The 16,549-nt window shown below is 37.7% G+C and overlaps 1 protein-coding gene across 2 annotated transcripts in view; it reads left to right on the forward strand.

Moving 5' to 3' along the window:
• Window positions 1-15,421, forward strand: part of U2SURP (U2 snRNP associated SURP domain containing) — a 52,465-nt gene extending 37,044 nt beyond the window's left edge. For both annotated transcript variants that reach the window (XM_087818062.1, XM_087818063.1), the window contains exons 23-28: window positions 20-86; window positions 3,779-3,938; window positions 6,380-6,490; window positions 8,690-8,808; window positions 9,952-10,128; window positions 11,172-15,421. In XM_087818062.1, coding sequence (XP_087674188.1) covers window positions 20-86; window positions 3,779-3,938; window positions 6,380-6,490; window positions 8,690-8,808; window positions 9,952-10,128; window positions 11,172-11,310 — 773 coding nt within the window. In that variant the 3' untranslated portion in view covers window positions 11,311-15,421. The remainder of the gene's footprint in view (window positions 1-19; window positions 87-3,778; window positions 3,939-6,379; window positions 6,491-8,689; window positions 8,809-9,951; window positions 10,129-11,171) is intronic.
• Window positions 15,422-16,549: the final 1,128 nt, after the last annotated feature.

Genomic DNA, 16,549 nt, shown 5'->3' on the forward strand with positions numbered 1-16,549 from the left:
ATCTTTCCCCTCCATCCAGCTGTAACAACGTCTAAATGGGAGTTATTTGACCAGCACGAGGAATCAGAGGAAGAAGAAAATCAAAAGTAAGAATCTACGTTTTGAATGTACTCAGTTTCTTACTGCGTATGTGCTCCCTTTTCCTTAAGAGGGACTTGAAATAATAGTGATGAGGGAAACTTCACGGTTAAAACCTTGTCAGGAGGATCATTTCTAGTTCTCCATTGTTTTCCTAGTGAATAAGGAGCTTTAGATTTCTGGTTCTGCTGCATCTGGTTTCACTTTGCTTTTGAGTTTATTTTTCTGTGCTAAGTATTACATTCTCACTTTGTAGTTACTAAATGGTCACCTGCATTTATTTAAATCTTTGTTTAGGCTTCACAGAAAGTGATTATTAAAATGTGAATAGGAAGGTTATGCTTCTTTTCTTTTGGATTGTACATTGCTGGAAAAATACATATTGCATTGCGACCATTCTGTTCTGTTATTTAAATGTAAAAACCTCAAAAGAATTAAGATTAAAAGGAAAAAAAAAATCCTTAATGCATAAAGAAATGATAATTTTGAATTTTGCTCCATTGGTAATCACCCCCAAAAGTTTTTTGCATTTAATGCCAAATGTAATTATAGGAATCCCTTCTCCCAAATTCTCTGGCAAGATTATATTAGTAATTTTTTGGTGGCACTTGACACCTTTTAAAATAGTTGCAAAGGAAGTTGATTTTTTAAAATAGGAACAGAGATGGCCTCAAGAACTCAAAGTGGAGGTTTCTGGTTTTTTTAATCTTTGGGGTTTTTTTTGCTCTCAAATGGTAGTGAACAAAGGGACCTTTGTGTCCCATCACAATTTGGGCATTTGTATGGATTCGATAAACGGGTATTAGTAGCATTTAGATTGTTAAGGAAATGTAATTAATCAGCATTTGTGGAAACAATTGTATCTGATGAGGAAAGCGTGGCTACAGTGATGCCGCATGAGTGTCCCTGTGATCAGAACAAGTCAGCAATGGTTATGACAAAGTATTTATAAAATATAGATGCGGTTTGCTAATGGAAATCCCTGAGACTGTTTAGGAGTATAGGAATTGGGAACAGTTCAGTCTGCTTTAGAATACTGGTTTTCTTAACTGGGTCTGTATCTATAATCCCGTTAATAACATATCTTACCATTGTAGAATCACTACTTTAGAATGAGTCTGTGTACTCATAGAATGATTTAGAGGAAAGAAAGAGTAGAAAAGTCATCAAGGAGCCCAAATCTTATTCAGTTGGTTTTGTTTCTAAAGGTATTAATTTTTTTTGGCATAAATTTGGTATTTGTGTTAATATTTGGAATGGAAATTCCTTGTAGTGTTGAGAGTAGAATAATCATACATTCATACAATAAAGCATGGATTACTGAAAATATAACTTAATATTTTTTATTCTTATAGGAGCCCTAAATAAATAATTTTATGAAAGTACAAAGCAAGGAAGTTTTGCACATACAGCTTTCTGACCCTTGAAATTTTCCTGTATCTCACTACTGCTCTCTAGTGGCTGAATCCAAAATGGCTTTTTACTAAAGATCCACTTTTTGAAACTATTTATGGCAGAAGTGTGATTTTAAAAAATATGTAGCACCACGAATACTTTGGAGAAAACTTCCAAATAGTAATATAACTTCATTTGTAATGATAGAGTCTTGAATTTCTATTTCTTTAAAGAAGAGCACGATGAAGCTGTGATAAGATCTGAACCCAGAATTAGTAACTTAAGAGCTAAAGTCAAAACCAATTAGAACACACTGCTTGGGCCTTGAAAAATTAAAATAGCAATTCTAAAATGTTATCTATTTTAAATTATTGAAGTGTAGTGTGCCTCACTTAAAGTCTTAATAATATGGTTAATGTTTTAGTGTCCAGCCATCTAGATCCTTTCTGTGTATATATAAAAACATGCATATCATTTTAAACATAAGTTTTATAATACTGTACCTACTATTCTGTGACCCATATTTGTTACTCTGTGTCATGGATATTATTTCATGTCAGTCTACATATTTATCTGCTCCATAGTCATCTGTATTTAAAAGCAGTCATTGAGGTAAGTGCGCAAGGAATATTTGAAATTAACGGGGGGGAAAAATCGGAACATATAAAAAGCAGGCTGGAATTTAAGTAATTTCTATTACATAGATACCACAGTTTAATTAGCTGTGTCCTGCCCTTATTGACCCTTTCTAGAATATCCTTCGGTAAACACCTGCATTTATATGCATCCACATGTGCATATGCACACACACACACAGTTTAACTGTTTAAAAGCATCTGAAACAAAGTTTTATGTCCCATAAAACAAGAAATTCTTGTGTTTAAAAATTAGCTAAAAAATACATTTAGGAAGTTTTTGACAAATTAATGAGAAATAATAGGTGAATGGTTTATTTCCAAAAATAGTATAGTTTTTTTTTTTGGTTTGTTTTTTTATAGCTGGTTTTCACTTTTTCTCCTTACCTAAGTATTGTATTGGGTTGTACCTATATGTAGTACTAATGATTTGTGGGCTCTGAAAGTATTAAGTTTATAAAGCATTTTAGTAAGGTTCTGGAGAGGACCTTTGGATGAGAAATTAAAAGGCTCTTTTTCTCTTAGTTTCATGTCTTTTCTGATTCTAAATTGCCAATACTTTAATCTGCCTTGCTTAAGTTTTTCTCATTCAGACTCTAAAATAATGAAATTTTTATTTGGAAACAATTTGGTTATAACTGTTTTTACATTATTATGGATAGTTTTGTGTATATACTAAAAGGACTCATACTTATGATAGAATGTATGTAGTACCCAAATACCAACATGTAAGGACTTTGCAGGCTCAAAAATTACAGAGAAATGGCATATTTAGTAGGCTAAGCCAGTAATATTAGCATACAATATTGTTTATAATGGAATTTTGTTTATATACATAAACATTCTGAGTTTGTACATGGATGACTCGTTTTGCCCAGATTTAAGATACACACACACACAAAGCCCAGGTGCAAAACACACAGCCTTTTCTTAAGGCCCTTCATTTTGTGTGTGTGTGCGCGCGTGTACATACACATACCCGCACAGATAACATTTTGTTAACCCTGTTGTAGTAGTGATGACCAGCTTTACACATAGTTACCTGCCTGTCTGTTCCCACTAGATTGCTTCTGGAAGGACTGGAGAAATTTCTTCTTTGTATCCCTTCCCATGGTAGTCAGTCAGTTTTTCATTTTTCTTCTTACCTGACAGAACTAGCACAACTTTCAGAATCATTAGTGTGCCAATATTTAAAATTCACACATGGCTTTCATTATTCCTAGGCTTATATGCTAATCAAATAAGGTCTTTACATGCTGCATTGAGTGTTTCATAGTAAATCTGCGTGCCTCAAGCTGATCTATCTTTTAGTTTGTAGGCCCCTGGTGAAGGAAAGTAAGCACTTGGCTTTTTAAACATTAAGCTGGGAGAAGTCACTCTGAACGGTGATGTTATTTAACTGCCGCAGGAAAAGTTTGTTGCAGAATGAAAGGCACACACATTAACATAAGCAGAATTTTTTAAAGTATGGTTATGTTGAAGCCCAAACTTTTTCTGTGGAGGAAACAGTTTTGTAAAATTTGATCAAATATTTTGTAAAAATGTTTTGGTGATGAATTTTCCTCTTATGTTTTGTTAACATTATTTAAGCTCTAAGGCAGTTGTAGCCAGACTATTAAGTGTAACTCTTTCCTCCCTTGACATACAACGTATTCTGCTTATTTCCAAAGTCAGGAAGAAGAGAGCGAAGATGAAGAGGACACTCAGAGCTCCAAATCCGAAGAACAGCATCTGTATTCTAATCCTATCAAAGAAGACATGGCTGAGTCCAAGTTCTCCAAGTTCTCTGAAATGAGTGAGGAGAAACGAGCCAAACTCCGTGAGATCGAGGTTGGTATCGCAGTGAAGCTGACGCCTCGCGTCTTCCCCTTTTCTCCGAGCTGGGCTTCCTCCTGGCGTCACCACGTTCCGTGTGCCCAACAATTGGTACGGTAGCCGCCTTCCTTCAGGCCTCTTCCTTCAAGCATCCCTTCTCCCCCTGGAACCTTTTCGTTACTCATCTGGATTTTCTTCCCTGTTTCTCTCTGTTGAGATTAGTGTTACGATGTGTGCATTATGTTTTGTGGGGCTTTTTTGATTGCGGGCTTATTTAATGTCTGTATTCCCCACTAGGGTGTGACTTCCGTGAGGGGAAAGGATGGTGTCTATTTTCTGTTTATCGTATCTCCATCGCCTGGCACCTAGGAGATCCTCTGAAGACATGGATTCTAATGAATAGATTGTGTCTGACATCATGAAATCCATTACATTTTGAGTGTACATAGAATATAAGAAAAGTGAGATATTTTCTGGCATGTTCAAGTTATGTGTACATTGTATTACAGTACGCTAACTTTAAGTGTCTGCACCATTTAGTGATGGCAAGAGAGAAGACATTAAGTGGGGCTTAACAATAAGGAGAAAAACTTACGGCAGAGTCCAAACTTGTCTCCAGCAGATTCTTCCTTCCTCCATCCCTCCTTTTTAAATGCCTCTTTTTATTATCAAAGGTATTCAAACATGTCAGGGAAGGTTTTATAATGGGGACCTTCCTTCCTGTCCTTGCCCCAAGGTGATGAAACATTCCCAGTAAATATTAGTAGTTTAGCAGTCAGTCCAGAATCTCACAAGTGTACATGAGTGGCTCAGTTAGTTGGACGTTGTGCCACGCACCAAAAGGTTGCTGGTTCCATTCCTACTCAGGGCACATGCTCTGGTTTCAGGCTCCATCCCAGTAAGGAGTGTGCAGGAGGCAGCCAATCGATGGTTTACTCTCGCATTGATGTTTCTCTCCCACCCTCACCCTCCCTCACTCAAAAAAAATCCAAAAAAGAAAAAGTGTACATGAGTGAATTTCAGTACTCTGTCCGTTCATTTAACAGTTTGTTTTGAACGCCTGTTCTGTGTCAGTGCTGTTCATCTTCCTGATAATTTGTTACCTTATTTCCCCTTCTCTGCCTACTCACTGCTACAAATTCTTGTCTACCTCTTTCTCAAGTATCACCATGCCAAAAAGTTAACACAAAAAGCATTTTGCTTACTTACACAAAATCATAGGGTATTAATTGTAAGCTGAGAGGAGGGATTTCACAGTTAGGTTGATTCATTTTTCCTGGGATGTGTTCAGCTACACTCTGTAGAGTTTGGAGGGGTATAAGGTGGGTGTCAGTGACCGCACTCACCGTTGCCCTTTTCGAGCTGCAGGTGTCCCTTTCTAACTCGAGAACTCCTCCTGGCCTTGCTGAACTCCTTCTTACTTATCTGAAGAAACTACTGGAGTAGAAATGACAACTGAGCTCATCAAAAATATATTTTCTTGATAATCGAAGTGACATTTTGATAATTAAAAATGCCAAAACAGACTGATTATTCTTAAATACTCTATTTCCTTAATGGTTTAAAGGGAACTGTGATTTGGCCTTTTTGTTAATTTGGATGGCCTGTATACATGTGGTAGGTGTGCACGCACATTCCCATTCTTTGTGCTCTCTGATAATCTGGCCTCTCCGTCCTTTCTTTGCTGGACATTTGGCGATGGTTTCCCTTGCTCTTGTAGTGCCTGCCTCCCACAGCTTACCCTTTTGGGATTTTCATTGTGAACCAAATTTTAATTATAAAATGTAGATCTTTGGGGAACCAGATACCAAATTGATTATCATTGTGTTGCGATAAGTTCAGAAGGGCGTGGACTGCACTCGTGGTTTTGAGTCATCTTATATGGTTGTGCAGAGAGCCTGTGGGTCCCACCTGATTACTGGCGTTCTGCAGAGGTGGGCTTGTCTGACAAGTGGCTTTCACATAGGGAGTTTTATGTTGATGTTATATTTTGACCGAGTTCTTATCTTGCTACTTTGCTGTATTGATGTTTTTCCTTTTTATACACTTGTTTCGAAAAGACTTTTTTAAATTGAATTTATTGGGGAACAGGTTTCAAGTGTACAGCTCAATAAAACATCATCTGCACACAGCATCGTGTGCCCACTGCCCTAGGCAAAGTCTCTTTCCATCCCCATTTCCCCCCCTTTGCCCACCTCCAGCTACCCCTCCCCCCTTCCCTCTGGCTGTCACCACACTGGTGTCTGTGTTCATGTGTTATGTATATATGTATGCATGTGGGGTTTTTTGGGGTTGGTTTGGTTTTTTTTTGCTTAATCTCATCACTTTCTTTCACCCAGTGCCCCCCCCCCCCAGCTGTCAGTCTGTTCCATGTGTCCTGCCTCTGTTTCCATTTTGTTTGTCAAGCAGTTACTTGAGAAGCTATAGTGATGAAAAATTTATGTCTTATTTCACAGCTCAAAGTTATGAAGTTTCAGGATGAATTGGAATCTGGAAAAAGACCTAAAAAACCAGGCCAGAGCTTTCAGGAGCAAGTGGAACACTACAGAGATAAACTTCTTCAACGAGTAAGGAATAGTATACTCAGTAACATGCATTTTCCAAAATTACTTGTTTGACTACCTAGAATATTGGTATATTGGTGTATTAAGGAGAATGTGTTTCAAATTGCATCCTTTGATGTGTAAATGCTGGATACTGGTAGACAATTAGTAACATTTGAAATTTGATGTTTTACAATTATTTCAACTTGTAAAAGGGTTAGGGCCACAGCATAATATTTTATTGTAGATATTACCTGTAAACAAGAAAATCCTGCTAAGAGTATGTTTTTAAAACTGGAAGACCCAATAGGAAGAATATTTGTGACAATGAGACACCAGAAACCTTGAGAAGTGGCATAGAGACAAACAGATGGAGTTAGGGTTTAGAAAGTTCATGTAGGACTCTTTTTCCATTGTTTTCAAGGAGGGACAGCAGGCGTAGCCTACCTCATCAGTGAGCTCTAAACTTTTGAAGGACCTGATATTCTTGTACATTAAAAAATATGTAGGGGTACAGAGGATTTTAGAACAAGGAGACCCATGTGGTAATTGTTGGGAGAACCCAGGAATTTTATTGAGACTACTGTATCTTGACTCATTATAAAAAAAAGATTATATAGAAAGAAATAGGAAAAACAATCACTACAAAGCTATTACTGGCATAAAACTGGTGATGGGAGCAGCAAGGTGGCAAAACAACTTTGGTGCTGCCTTTTCTCTGTGACTCTGGGTGATCATCCCAATTTTGCAGGATTGTGAGTTAGATAATAGCTGCTATTACATTTTGTTATTGAATTAAAATGTTTAAAATATTTAAGTATTTTAACTGTAGTTTGATTTTTATAAATTATCAAAATATAGAGGAAATTATATTGTGCAGACACCAGAAGCAGTCTCCTCCGCTTCACTTTTTAAATTTGTACTCTACATTATATATTTTGAATAGAGATAATTGAGATTTTTAAAAAGGTGTTATTTATCTGTCCCACATGAATCCCTTTGGAGATGGTGGCAGGTGTTTGATCTTCATGGAAGACTCTACCTTGGGATGCTCATTGGTCCTGATGGTAGTAATACCTGTATTAGCATTTTAGCCTCCTGCCTTCCAGATTGCATTTGGGGAGGAGGCTGTGTTTCTTGAAGGTATATACAAGGGATGGGCAGACTGTAGCCATCACCTCATTTTTGTAAATAAACTTATGGCTCACAGCCATTCTCCCGTGGCAGAGTTGAATACTTTTGACAGTGACTGTGGCCCACAAAGCAGAAAGTGTTTACTATCTGGCTCTTTACAAATGTTGCCAACATTTGGTATAGGCTTTTTATCAGCTATCAGATAGCTTTCTGGAGGTACAGAAATCATAGAGAAGTTAAGTTCCTGGTAGGAGAGATCTCCGTGGGCTTTGTGGGTTCCTTGTCTGTAGCTACTCCTTTAATTACATAATCAACAGAAATTCTAATTTGAAGTGAGAAGTGGGATCCGAGGATGAGGAAATTATCCTTATTGTAGCATCTAAGGATGAGGAAATTGTTTTTTCTGGTTTATATAATTGTATAGTCACATAGCCAGTTTTTACTTTCATAAGTTAGGATTTAAAATTCCCAATACAATTGGTACTTGTCTCTCATCAGTAAGATTTTCTGATGGATGATTATCGTGAATAGTTATTTCTCCTTTTCAGCCTGTGGCTTTGGTAATAGCTCTCTCTTGACTAAATCAACTTGCTGCGCAATTAGTGTCACTGCTATTTTATTGTTGTCTGAAATGCAGTGTCAGTGTATTGTTGGCTTGTAGAGGGACAGCACTCTACAGGTGTTCGTTGTGAGCCTTAGCTCCAGAGCTTGGCTCAGACCCTGGCTTCCTTCTGTGTGACCATGGGTGTGGCACGTAGCCGCTCGGAGTCTGGGTTTTCATCTTTAGAACGAGGGTGAAAGTACTGCTCCTGTGGCGGTTGGAAGGCAGGCTGGCGGGGTATGTGACAGCTGTTTGGCCACTGTTGGCCTAGGGCGAGCGTCAGTGAGTGTAGCTGCTGTCCCAGTGGTGCTCGCTGTTCAGCCTAAGGAGGAGAAGTGGCTCGTTTTTCTGGAAGAGAAGGTACTTTTTAAAAATATTAGTGATTTAAAATTAGTTAAGTGGAAGAGAATGTATCATTACGTAAGCGAGATGAACCCAGATTGGTGTTTTTAATGACTAAATGTTCTTTCTTTAAAAAAACAAAACAGGAGAAAGAGAAAGAATTAGAAAGAGAACGAGAAAGAGACAAGAAGGATAAAGAGAAACTGGAGTCTCGGTCCAAGGACAAGAAGGAAAAGGAGGAGTGCACCCCCACCCGGAAGGAGAGGTACCGCCCCTGCCCCCCCTGCCGCCGGCCCAGCCCCAGCCCTGTCGCTGTCAGGTGCCCTCCCTGCCGAGTCCAGCACTAGAAAAGGCTTTGTCCATGACGATAGGCTGGTTCTTGCCGCCAGGAGGCAGAACCAGCTGGGAAACGATGGTCAGCTGGCGCTCGGCTCGGTGGACTCGGCCATCACCCCTTTACCTCTCTGCATGGTCCATAGGGTCCCTTAGCCTTAGGTCAGTGCTGAGGATTCAGGTACTGTACTGGGTCTCAGATACAGGCTTAAATAACTAAACAGCTTGCTAGATCTTTCTTGTTGCCTCCAGTATAAGCATTTCTTCTGTGCTGAGTCTGCTACCTATAAACTTGCATCTCCTGGTCCTTCTCGAAAGGAGATTATGTACATAGACTGTAAGGACTTGTTCCTCACTTTGTCTTTATTCTAATACAAATCGCTTTTAATTTTTATTTTCTACTTTTATAATCCCTAAATCTCTGATTTAGTAGAGAATTGCTTCAATGAACAGTTAACTTTTTTCTAATAAAAACCAAGTGAATGCAAGTAAAAAAAATTCTGGCTTAGTCACTCTACAAATAATTACAAATAGCATAATTATTGGTTAAATGGTAAATCTGTTTTTTTCTTTTTTATTATTTTGATATAACTTCAGATTTACAGAAAAGTTACAGGAATAGTATAAAGAATTTCCAGATATCTTTTGCCCATGTTTCTCAAATGTTAAATATTTCTACTTCCACCTTATTTTCTTCTTTCTTCCCCCAACCATACAAGAGTAACTTGCCAACAAGATGCCCCATTATCTTAGTTTCAAGATTGTGAAATTAACATTAAAACAACTTACCTGATTAGATACTTTAGTGAAATTTTGTCCATTGTCTCAGTAATCTCTTTTAGCAAAAGAAAATCCAATTTTGTTGAATTCAGTTTTTGTCTTGACCAATCTGTCTTTAAGACTTAATTGGTTCTTGGTATAAAAGGCATTGAATGTTGTTGGAAAATAACATCAGTAAGGTTAGTGAAGTAAAGTTAGTGTAAACTGGTAGGAGTTAATAGCAAATTTAGTAGAAGGAAATTGAATACCTGATCTTTTGCTGACTTATGGACTGTTTGGGGGCTTTGTTCCATAGGAAAAGGCGACACAGTACGTCCCCTAGCCCATCTCGCAGTAGCAGTGGTAGACGAGTGAAGTCCCCATCACCAAAGTCGGAACGATCCGAGCGTTCAGAAAGATCTCATAAAGAGAGCTCACGGTCGAGGTCATCTCACAAAGACTCTCCCAGAGATGTTAGCAAAAAGGCCAAAAGGTAAATGCAAGTCATTTTTTGCAATATTTCAAATACCAGTTTCCTTGTCATTCCACCAGCTTTGAAAGTAATTTTGTTGGTAGCTATTTTTTAAAAGATTTTAGAAAACCAGAAAGAGATACTCTCATTTTAGATTATGCCTTTCCACCTCCCAACACCAGCCTCATGACTAAAGCACAAGAAGGCTTCTGATGAGTAAAGCCAGCCAAGAACGTGAGCATTACACCCAGTGTTCCCTGTGGGATAGGGAGGTAGCTGCTTTACTTTTCATTCTGCTCTTAATTTCTATAGAACATTCTTTGATTTTTGTCAAGGCTGAAAGAAATATACCCCCCTCCCCATCCCCCGATCTTAGTAGCAAGTTTTTGGGTAGTGATTTGTGAAAATAAATGCCATTTCTTCAGTGTATAATTTAGTGTATACTTTATTCCTGTAGTTCCAGAAAAGTGGTTCGGAAATATTTTATTTATCTGGTGTTATTTTTTTGAGAGCTGAAACTTTATTATTGTAACCATTTTTAGTAAAATCTTTATATAAAATAGATAAGTACATTATTTATTTGTTTTGGTAACCTTCATGAACAGCACTTGCAAAATTATGCTGCCTTACATGGTTCCCTTGAATGATACTGCAATAGTTGGAGCCTTTTCCTCAAGGAGATAGGCTGCAAAGCTGTCTTGTGTTTAAAATTTTGCGAATGGTATTAGATGTCATTTTGAACTTTATCTTGTAGATTTAGAGGTTCAAAAACTGCAACTCTTCAGTCCTGCCTCGAGATTTTGACTCAGTAGGTCAGGGTGATAAGGCTCAGGAACCTTTCTTTTTAAGCAAGCGCAGTACTGATGACCTGTGTGATGCACAGGATGTACGAAATCTGTGCGCGCCCACGTGTGCAGTAGTCGGAGTATAGATCCAGAAAGTTTACAACCTTCTGTGTTTCAGTGACTTTTGTTGTGTTCAGTTAAAGCTCATTTTAGATAATTTAAGGAGTCATTTTTGATCACATGAGTTCTGTGATAAATTATTTTTGTTTGTTTCCTCAGATCACCATCTGGTTCAAGGACACCTAAAAGGTCTAGGCGATCGCGGTCTAGATCCCCTAAAAAATCAGGGAAGAAATCCAGATCCCAGTCCCGATCTCCACACAGGTCTCATAAAAAGTCAAAGAAAAACAAACACTGACAAACATTTTTAAGATGCTGTCACTTATTGGAAATGCGATTTTGTTTTGTGCCTGAACGGTCTGTTTTTTAAAAAAAAAAAAATCAAATGAAAGAGCATTCCTGGGGTTTTTGTTTATTTGTTTGTGAACGCATGTGTAAGCTCATGAGCAACCGCATCTGTAGACCTGTCATGTTTTATATTGTGTAAATTACTTTCGTTGTGGCTGTTTTCAAGATGAAATTTTTATTGTGGTAATGAATTTCATCAGAAATGTGTATAATGGGCCTGCTGGCAGTAGCAGTGTTTTGCTTTAGGATGCTGTGACTTAGCAAAACTAATGCAGATGTCTCCCCGTTTTGTAGCTTTGACAGTTTGAATTAGATTTCAAATAAAATCTGAAGAGAAAACCACAATGTTGTTTTTTTGCCCTATTGGTGACATCAGTCCCTTAAAGTCCCACTAAGTGAGTTTAGCGCTTCTGTGTTTCTATACCTAACGCACTTTACAAGCTCCATTGTTCAAGCAGCTCAAGTTTTATATTTACTAAGATGACTGTAAAAATGAGAGAACCTGAGACTACTATTTGGTAGGTTTACCCCAGTTTCTGTGATGAGGTCCTCTGGGTAATACTAGTACCCACAGGTCAGAAGACAGGGTGAATGTGACATGGTCTGTTGTTAATGGGATGGTTGGCTACCATATTTTTACTTTTTTCAAAGAAGCAATATGACTTTAATACACTCAGCCTGTGTCCTGAGCAACTGCTTATTATTAGGGAATTAAATCTCCATCTTTTGATTTCATCTGGTATGAAAGAAGTGTATTTTAAAAGAAATTTTCGAACAAGAGTTGGCCATAGGATTACTTGTTTGATAGTTGCCCCTTTAGGGCCCTCTGTAGGCTATCTTCAAACCCTGATTAGTACAAGGTTCTGTTTAAAGCACCTTTGTTTTTTGTTTTGTTTTTTAAAAAGATATAGTGTTAGCTTTAAGTAAAATTTAAAAATAAAATAGTTTTAAGGAAACTTAACATCCAGTGGTTTGTAAGTTCAAGGTACAGAAAGTTAATCTGAACCATTTGCAGAATTGAAATCTGTTAGGCAGTGGGAGAAACATTGCTGCCATCCGAGGAAGAAATGAGAGACCGTGCATGGTGTTGATCACACTGTTGCTATAAATGCAGCGGGATAAAGGCCTGTGTGACTTGAACTGACACCGCTCTTTCTGAATCTGCCTCCGGTTCTCATTTGGGCACTTTATACTGTGATTTGATGGGGGTTTCCCCTTAAAAGAGAGGAGAAAACTATTCCCAGTAATAGGTTGTTTTGAGTTAACTTGCTTTTTAAAAATATCTTTAAGTTGTTTTATTTAATCTTGCCTAGTCACAAAATAAAATAAGATGTACCCATTTTGGGGGGAGTTAGGTATACTAGCTGAGCAGTGGGCCATGCTATTGCCAAACTGGGCAAGGCCTGCAGTAGCTTTAGAAATGAGCCAACCAGTTTATTTTACTTGGTAGTTCTTACCAATATGCAATAGTGCTTGGAAATTATTCTTTTATAGTTCACCCTTTTGTTCATATTTGTTAATTTCTAAATGTTGCTCAGAATAAACATGAACATTTGGTGCTGGTTTTTAAAAACTTACAAATATAGCCATTTTTAAAGTTACATGTTTTTCTTTGTTCATTGCCTGAGAGAATGGAATTTTATATAATTACCCTTTTTTTTTTTTCAAAAATAATGTTGAGTTTGTGCTGATTTGGGCGTTCCATCATTCTCTGGTATCCAGTATAGGCTTAGAAATACTTAGGCAGTGGTTTGCCAATCAGGTTGCAAGGAATGTTATTTCTGTCTCTCTTGAAAAATATGCTGGAGAGGTAGGAGTGAGTAGAAATTGTTAGGTCAGTTTTGGGTGCTTATTCATAGTATTTTTTCTACTGCAATAGGATTTAGCAGATCTTTTCATTTATATCCAGATAATGGTGAACATTGTTTATGTCACAGTGGGTAAGACTCCCCCTGTTGGATGGATGGGTGGGGATTGCTTAGGCTTAATAGAATATGTATTCTCTGAAGTTTGTTAATGAGTGTATTATATTGTATTGGGGTTTTTTTCTGGAATTGCAAATAATATTGTTAGATAGTTTATTTCCAATTTTACTTAATGAGAAAATATCTAAAGTAGCCTGTTTAATTCTCCATGGATTCTCTGAAAGTTTAATGGGACCAGGAATTGATGATTAGTAAGGGGAGAGGCATTCTACCATATTTTTATAACAGCATATTATTCATGTTTCCTATCTAAAGAACACTCTTAATTGGATAGTGAAATTTCTCCAGGTTGACTGAAATGTTCATAGACAGGGCCTTCTAGTTACAGGAAATGCCCTGTTCTGGCTCTGTGATAGGCAGTTACTGTCTTCTGCTGTAGTTGTCTGCTCTTATAAAGGGCATCACGTAAACCCTTGACTCTCTAACCCAACCGTTTGTACACAGGGATTCCTTACCAGGTTATTATCATGTTATCTCCTCTCTTCTGCAGGTGAGAGAAAGTAAGTAAATGGTGCTCTGTTTCTTACCAGAGAGACCTGTGATGGAAAAAATCATGTGTGGAAATTGTTTTTTGACACTGTATTTACTTGTTACTGTTAGTAAGTGTATGGGCATTTCTGAACTGTAACATGTTGAGAACTTAGAGATTAAAGAACTAAACAAAAAGCCCTGACCCCAAAGAATGCTCTTATTTTGTCTCAGAATGTTTTTGGCTTTTCAGCTAAAGTTTGCAGAAGTTACTATACCCTCACCTAATTTTCTTTATTACAGACCATCCCTGTGGGCTTACCCTGAGACTTTTATCCTAATTAAAGAATCTCAGAGGGAAGAAATTTTGTATTTTCCCCCAAAAAACTTTAATATTCTTGAGCACTTGAAAATATTTTTAAGAAATTCCAGTTGTGATGTAATTTAGGTTTATTAGAAATATTCTGTACGCATTTGCCTCTGTGGTGGTATAAGTTCTGAAAAATTATATGGCCGTGGTAATAGTTTATCATTTTGATTATTAAAAATGAGAGCAAATTAATCTGTTTGCCAAAGTTACCCTATCCTTAGATGACCACAACAGTATGGTTTCTTTAGCAGAGAAAATTGTTTTTAAAAATAAATAGCACCACTTTTCTACGACTGTACATTTAAGAAGTAAGAGCTTTTTTCCCCTTTGTTTTCCTCTTCTATTTTAATGGAAAAGCTAATTAGAGGAAATTCAGTGTAGATACTGATGAAGGCACTAGCGTAAGTTTAAAGGAGCACATGACTGTCAGGACTCAGAGAGCTTGGCTTAGGCACATTTCACATGCATGTTTTAGAGTAGAGTTTAGGGGCCTTTAATTCATTGTCCTTTTGGCTTTTTCTTTATTTTGTTATCAACTTCCCAGGACTTAGATAATACACAGATGCCAACCCCAGGGGAGTGCTGTGATGACAGACCGTGGGGACTGCTGCTGCTCAGGTGAGCCCCGTCCCACTGGTCGCCGTCTGCTCCGCGCCCTCCAAGCTTCGTGGATGTGGGCTACACGCATAACTTACGAGTTTATAGATCTGTAGATAAAATGTCCTCATTCATTTCACTTGTAATTATGCTTGGAGTGTTTGTGATTTATCTTTTCACTTCAGCAGGCTCTTGTACATTTTATCTTTGGTGATTTTAACTATCTGGAAAGACAGTTTTTCAGAAATGAAAATAATACAGTTGAAGTCAACTCAGCTGAATTGTTCCCCAGTAAGACAGCGTCTTTTGGGTGAACCGATTCCTTAACTGAGTTACTCTTGATTTGAGGGTCAAGTGTATTGTGGAGCTGCTTTCCAGGCTGTCACTTTATAGTTTTTCTGCATAAAGATATACAGTTATAAAGGTTGTAGAATTTCCCTTTTGTTGTTGTTTTTTGACTTTTGATTACTTTAATAAAAATACGTTGTTTTTATAGCAAACTGTAGACTGTTCACGTAATTTTCTCCATATAGTTTTCTAATGCAAGCCCAGTAAACCACCTAGTTCTCGGCAGCTTTCTCCAAGTGAAATAAGTGATGTGATTTCACATGTTTAAACTACAATAAAATATTTTCATGACAGATTGTTCTCTTGATTAGGAAGTTTTATTTCATTATTGGTCCCCCTTTTGTGGAGTTACTTTGTTTTATTTCATTGAGGAAAATTTCAAATGTGTACAATAGTAGAATTAATACCCATCAACCTACAAATATCAACCTATTAGTATGTATTTAAATGTTTTTAAAGCATAACCACAGTGTCATTATCACATTAAAAATAATTCAGTTCCCTTTAAAAAATTTTTAATTGTGGTAAAATACTTATAACAAAATTTACCACCCTAACCACTCAGGTGTCCAGTTCAGCAGTGATAAGTGTGTTCACATTGCTGTGCAACCAGTCTCCACGACTTTTCATCTCACAGAATCAAAACTTACTAAACAGCAGCGTCCCGTCTCCGTCGTGTGTCGTCTCCCCCCCCCCCCGACAGCCTCCACTGCTCTTCTTGTGAGTTGGATACTCCAGGTGCCTCAGGTGCCTGTGACAGGCGCACTCAGCACAGTGCCCTCAAGGTTCGTTCACGTGGTGGCGGGTGGCTGGTTCCTTTTTAAGGCCTGCTTTTTCCCCCTAGCTGGTTTGGCTCAGTGGTTAGAGTGTCTGTCCATGGACTAAAGCGTCCTGGGTTCGATTCTTGCCAAGCGCACATGCATCGGCTGCAGGCTCAGCCCTGTTTGAGGTGCGTGCAGGAGGCAACCAATTGATGTGTGTCTCTCACATCGATGTCTCTTTCTCTCTCTCTCTCTCTCTGAAAAGCAATGGAAAAAATATCATTGGGTGAGGGTTAAAAAAATACCAATAAAATAAAAGTGAAGCCTACTTTTTCTTTTAAGCTTCTGTATTCCTGATAGGATTCGAAAAGGATTTTTCCCAAATGGCACGTTAGTATTTTTTATCCTGAGTAAAACCTTCAAAAGAAAACAAAGTATTACCAAGTATATATGCCACCTACTCCACACCACTTTCTTTACCATTTTTATCACTTTTTATATGGTTGTGTATGATGTAGTTTAATCTCAACACTTCATAGCAGGGGTACAAAATATATTTTCAAAGCAAACTATGATTTTGAAATTGTACAGTATTAATGTCAGTGACCACAACAAATGCTTCCTTAGTTTTATTTTTATTGCCTGATGAAAAGAAACTGA

Source organism: Miniopterus natalensis, chromosome 6 (genome assembly GCF_054644295.1).
Source record: "Miniopterus natalensis isolate mMinNat1 chromosome 6, mMinNat1.hap1, whole genome shotgun sequence".
Lineage (NCBI taxonomy): Eukaryota > Metazoa > Chordata > Mammalia > Chiroptera > Miniopteridae > Miniopterus > Miniopterus natalensis.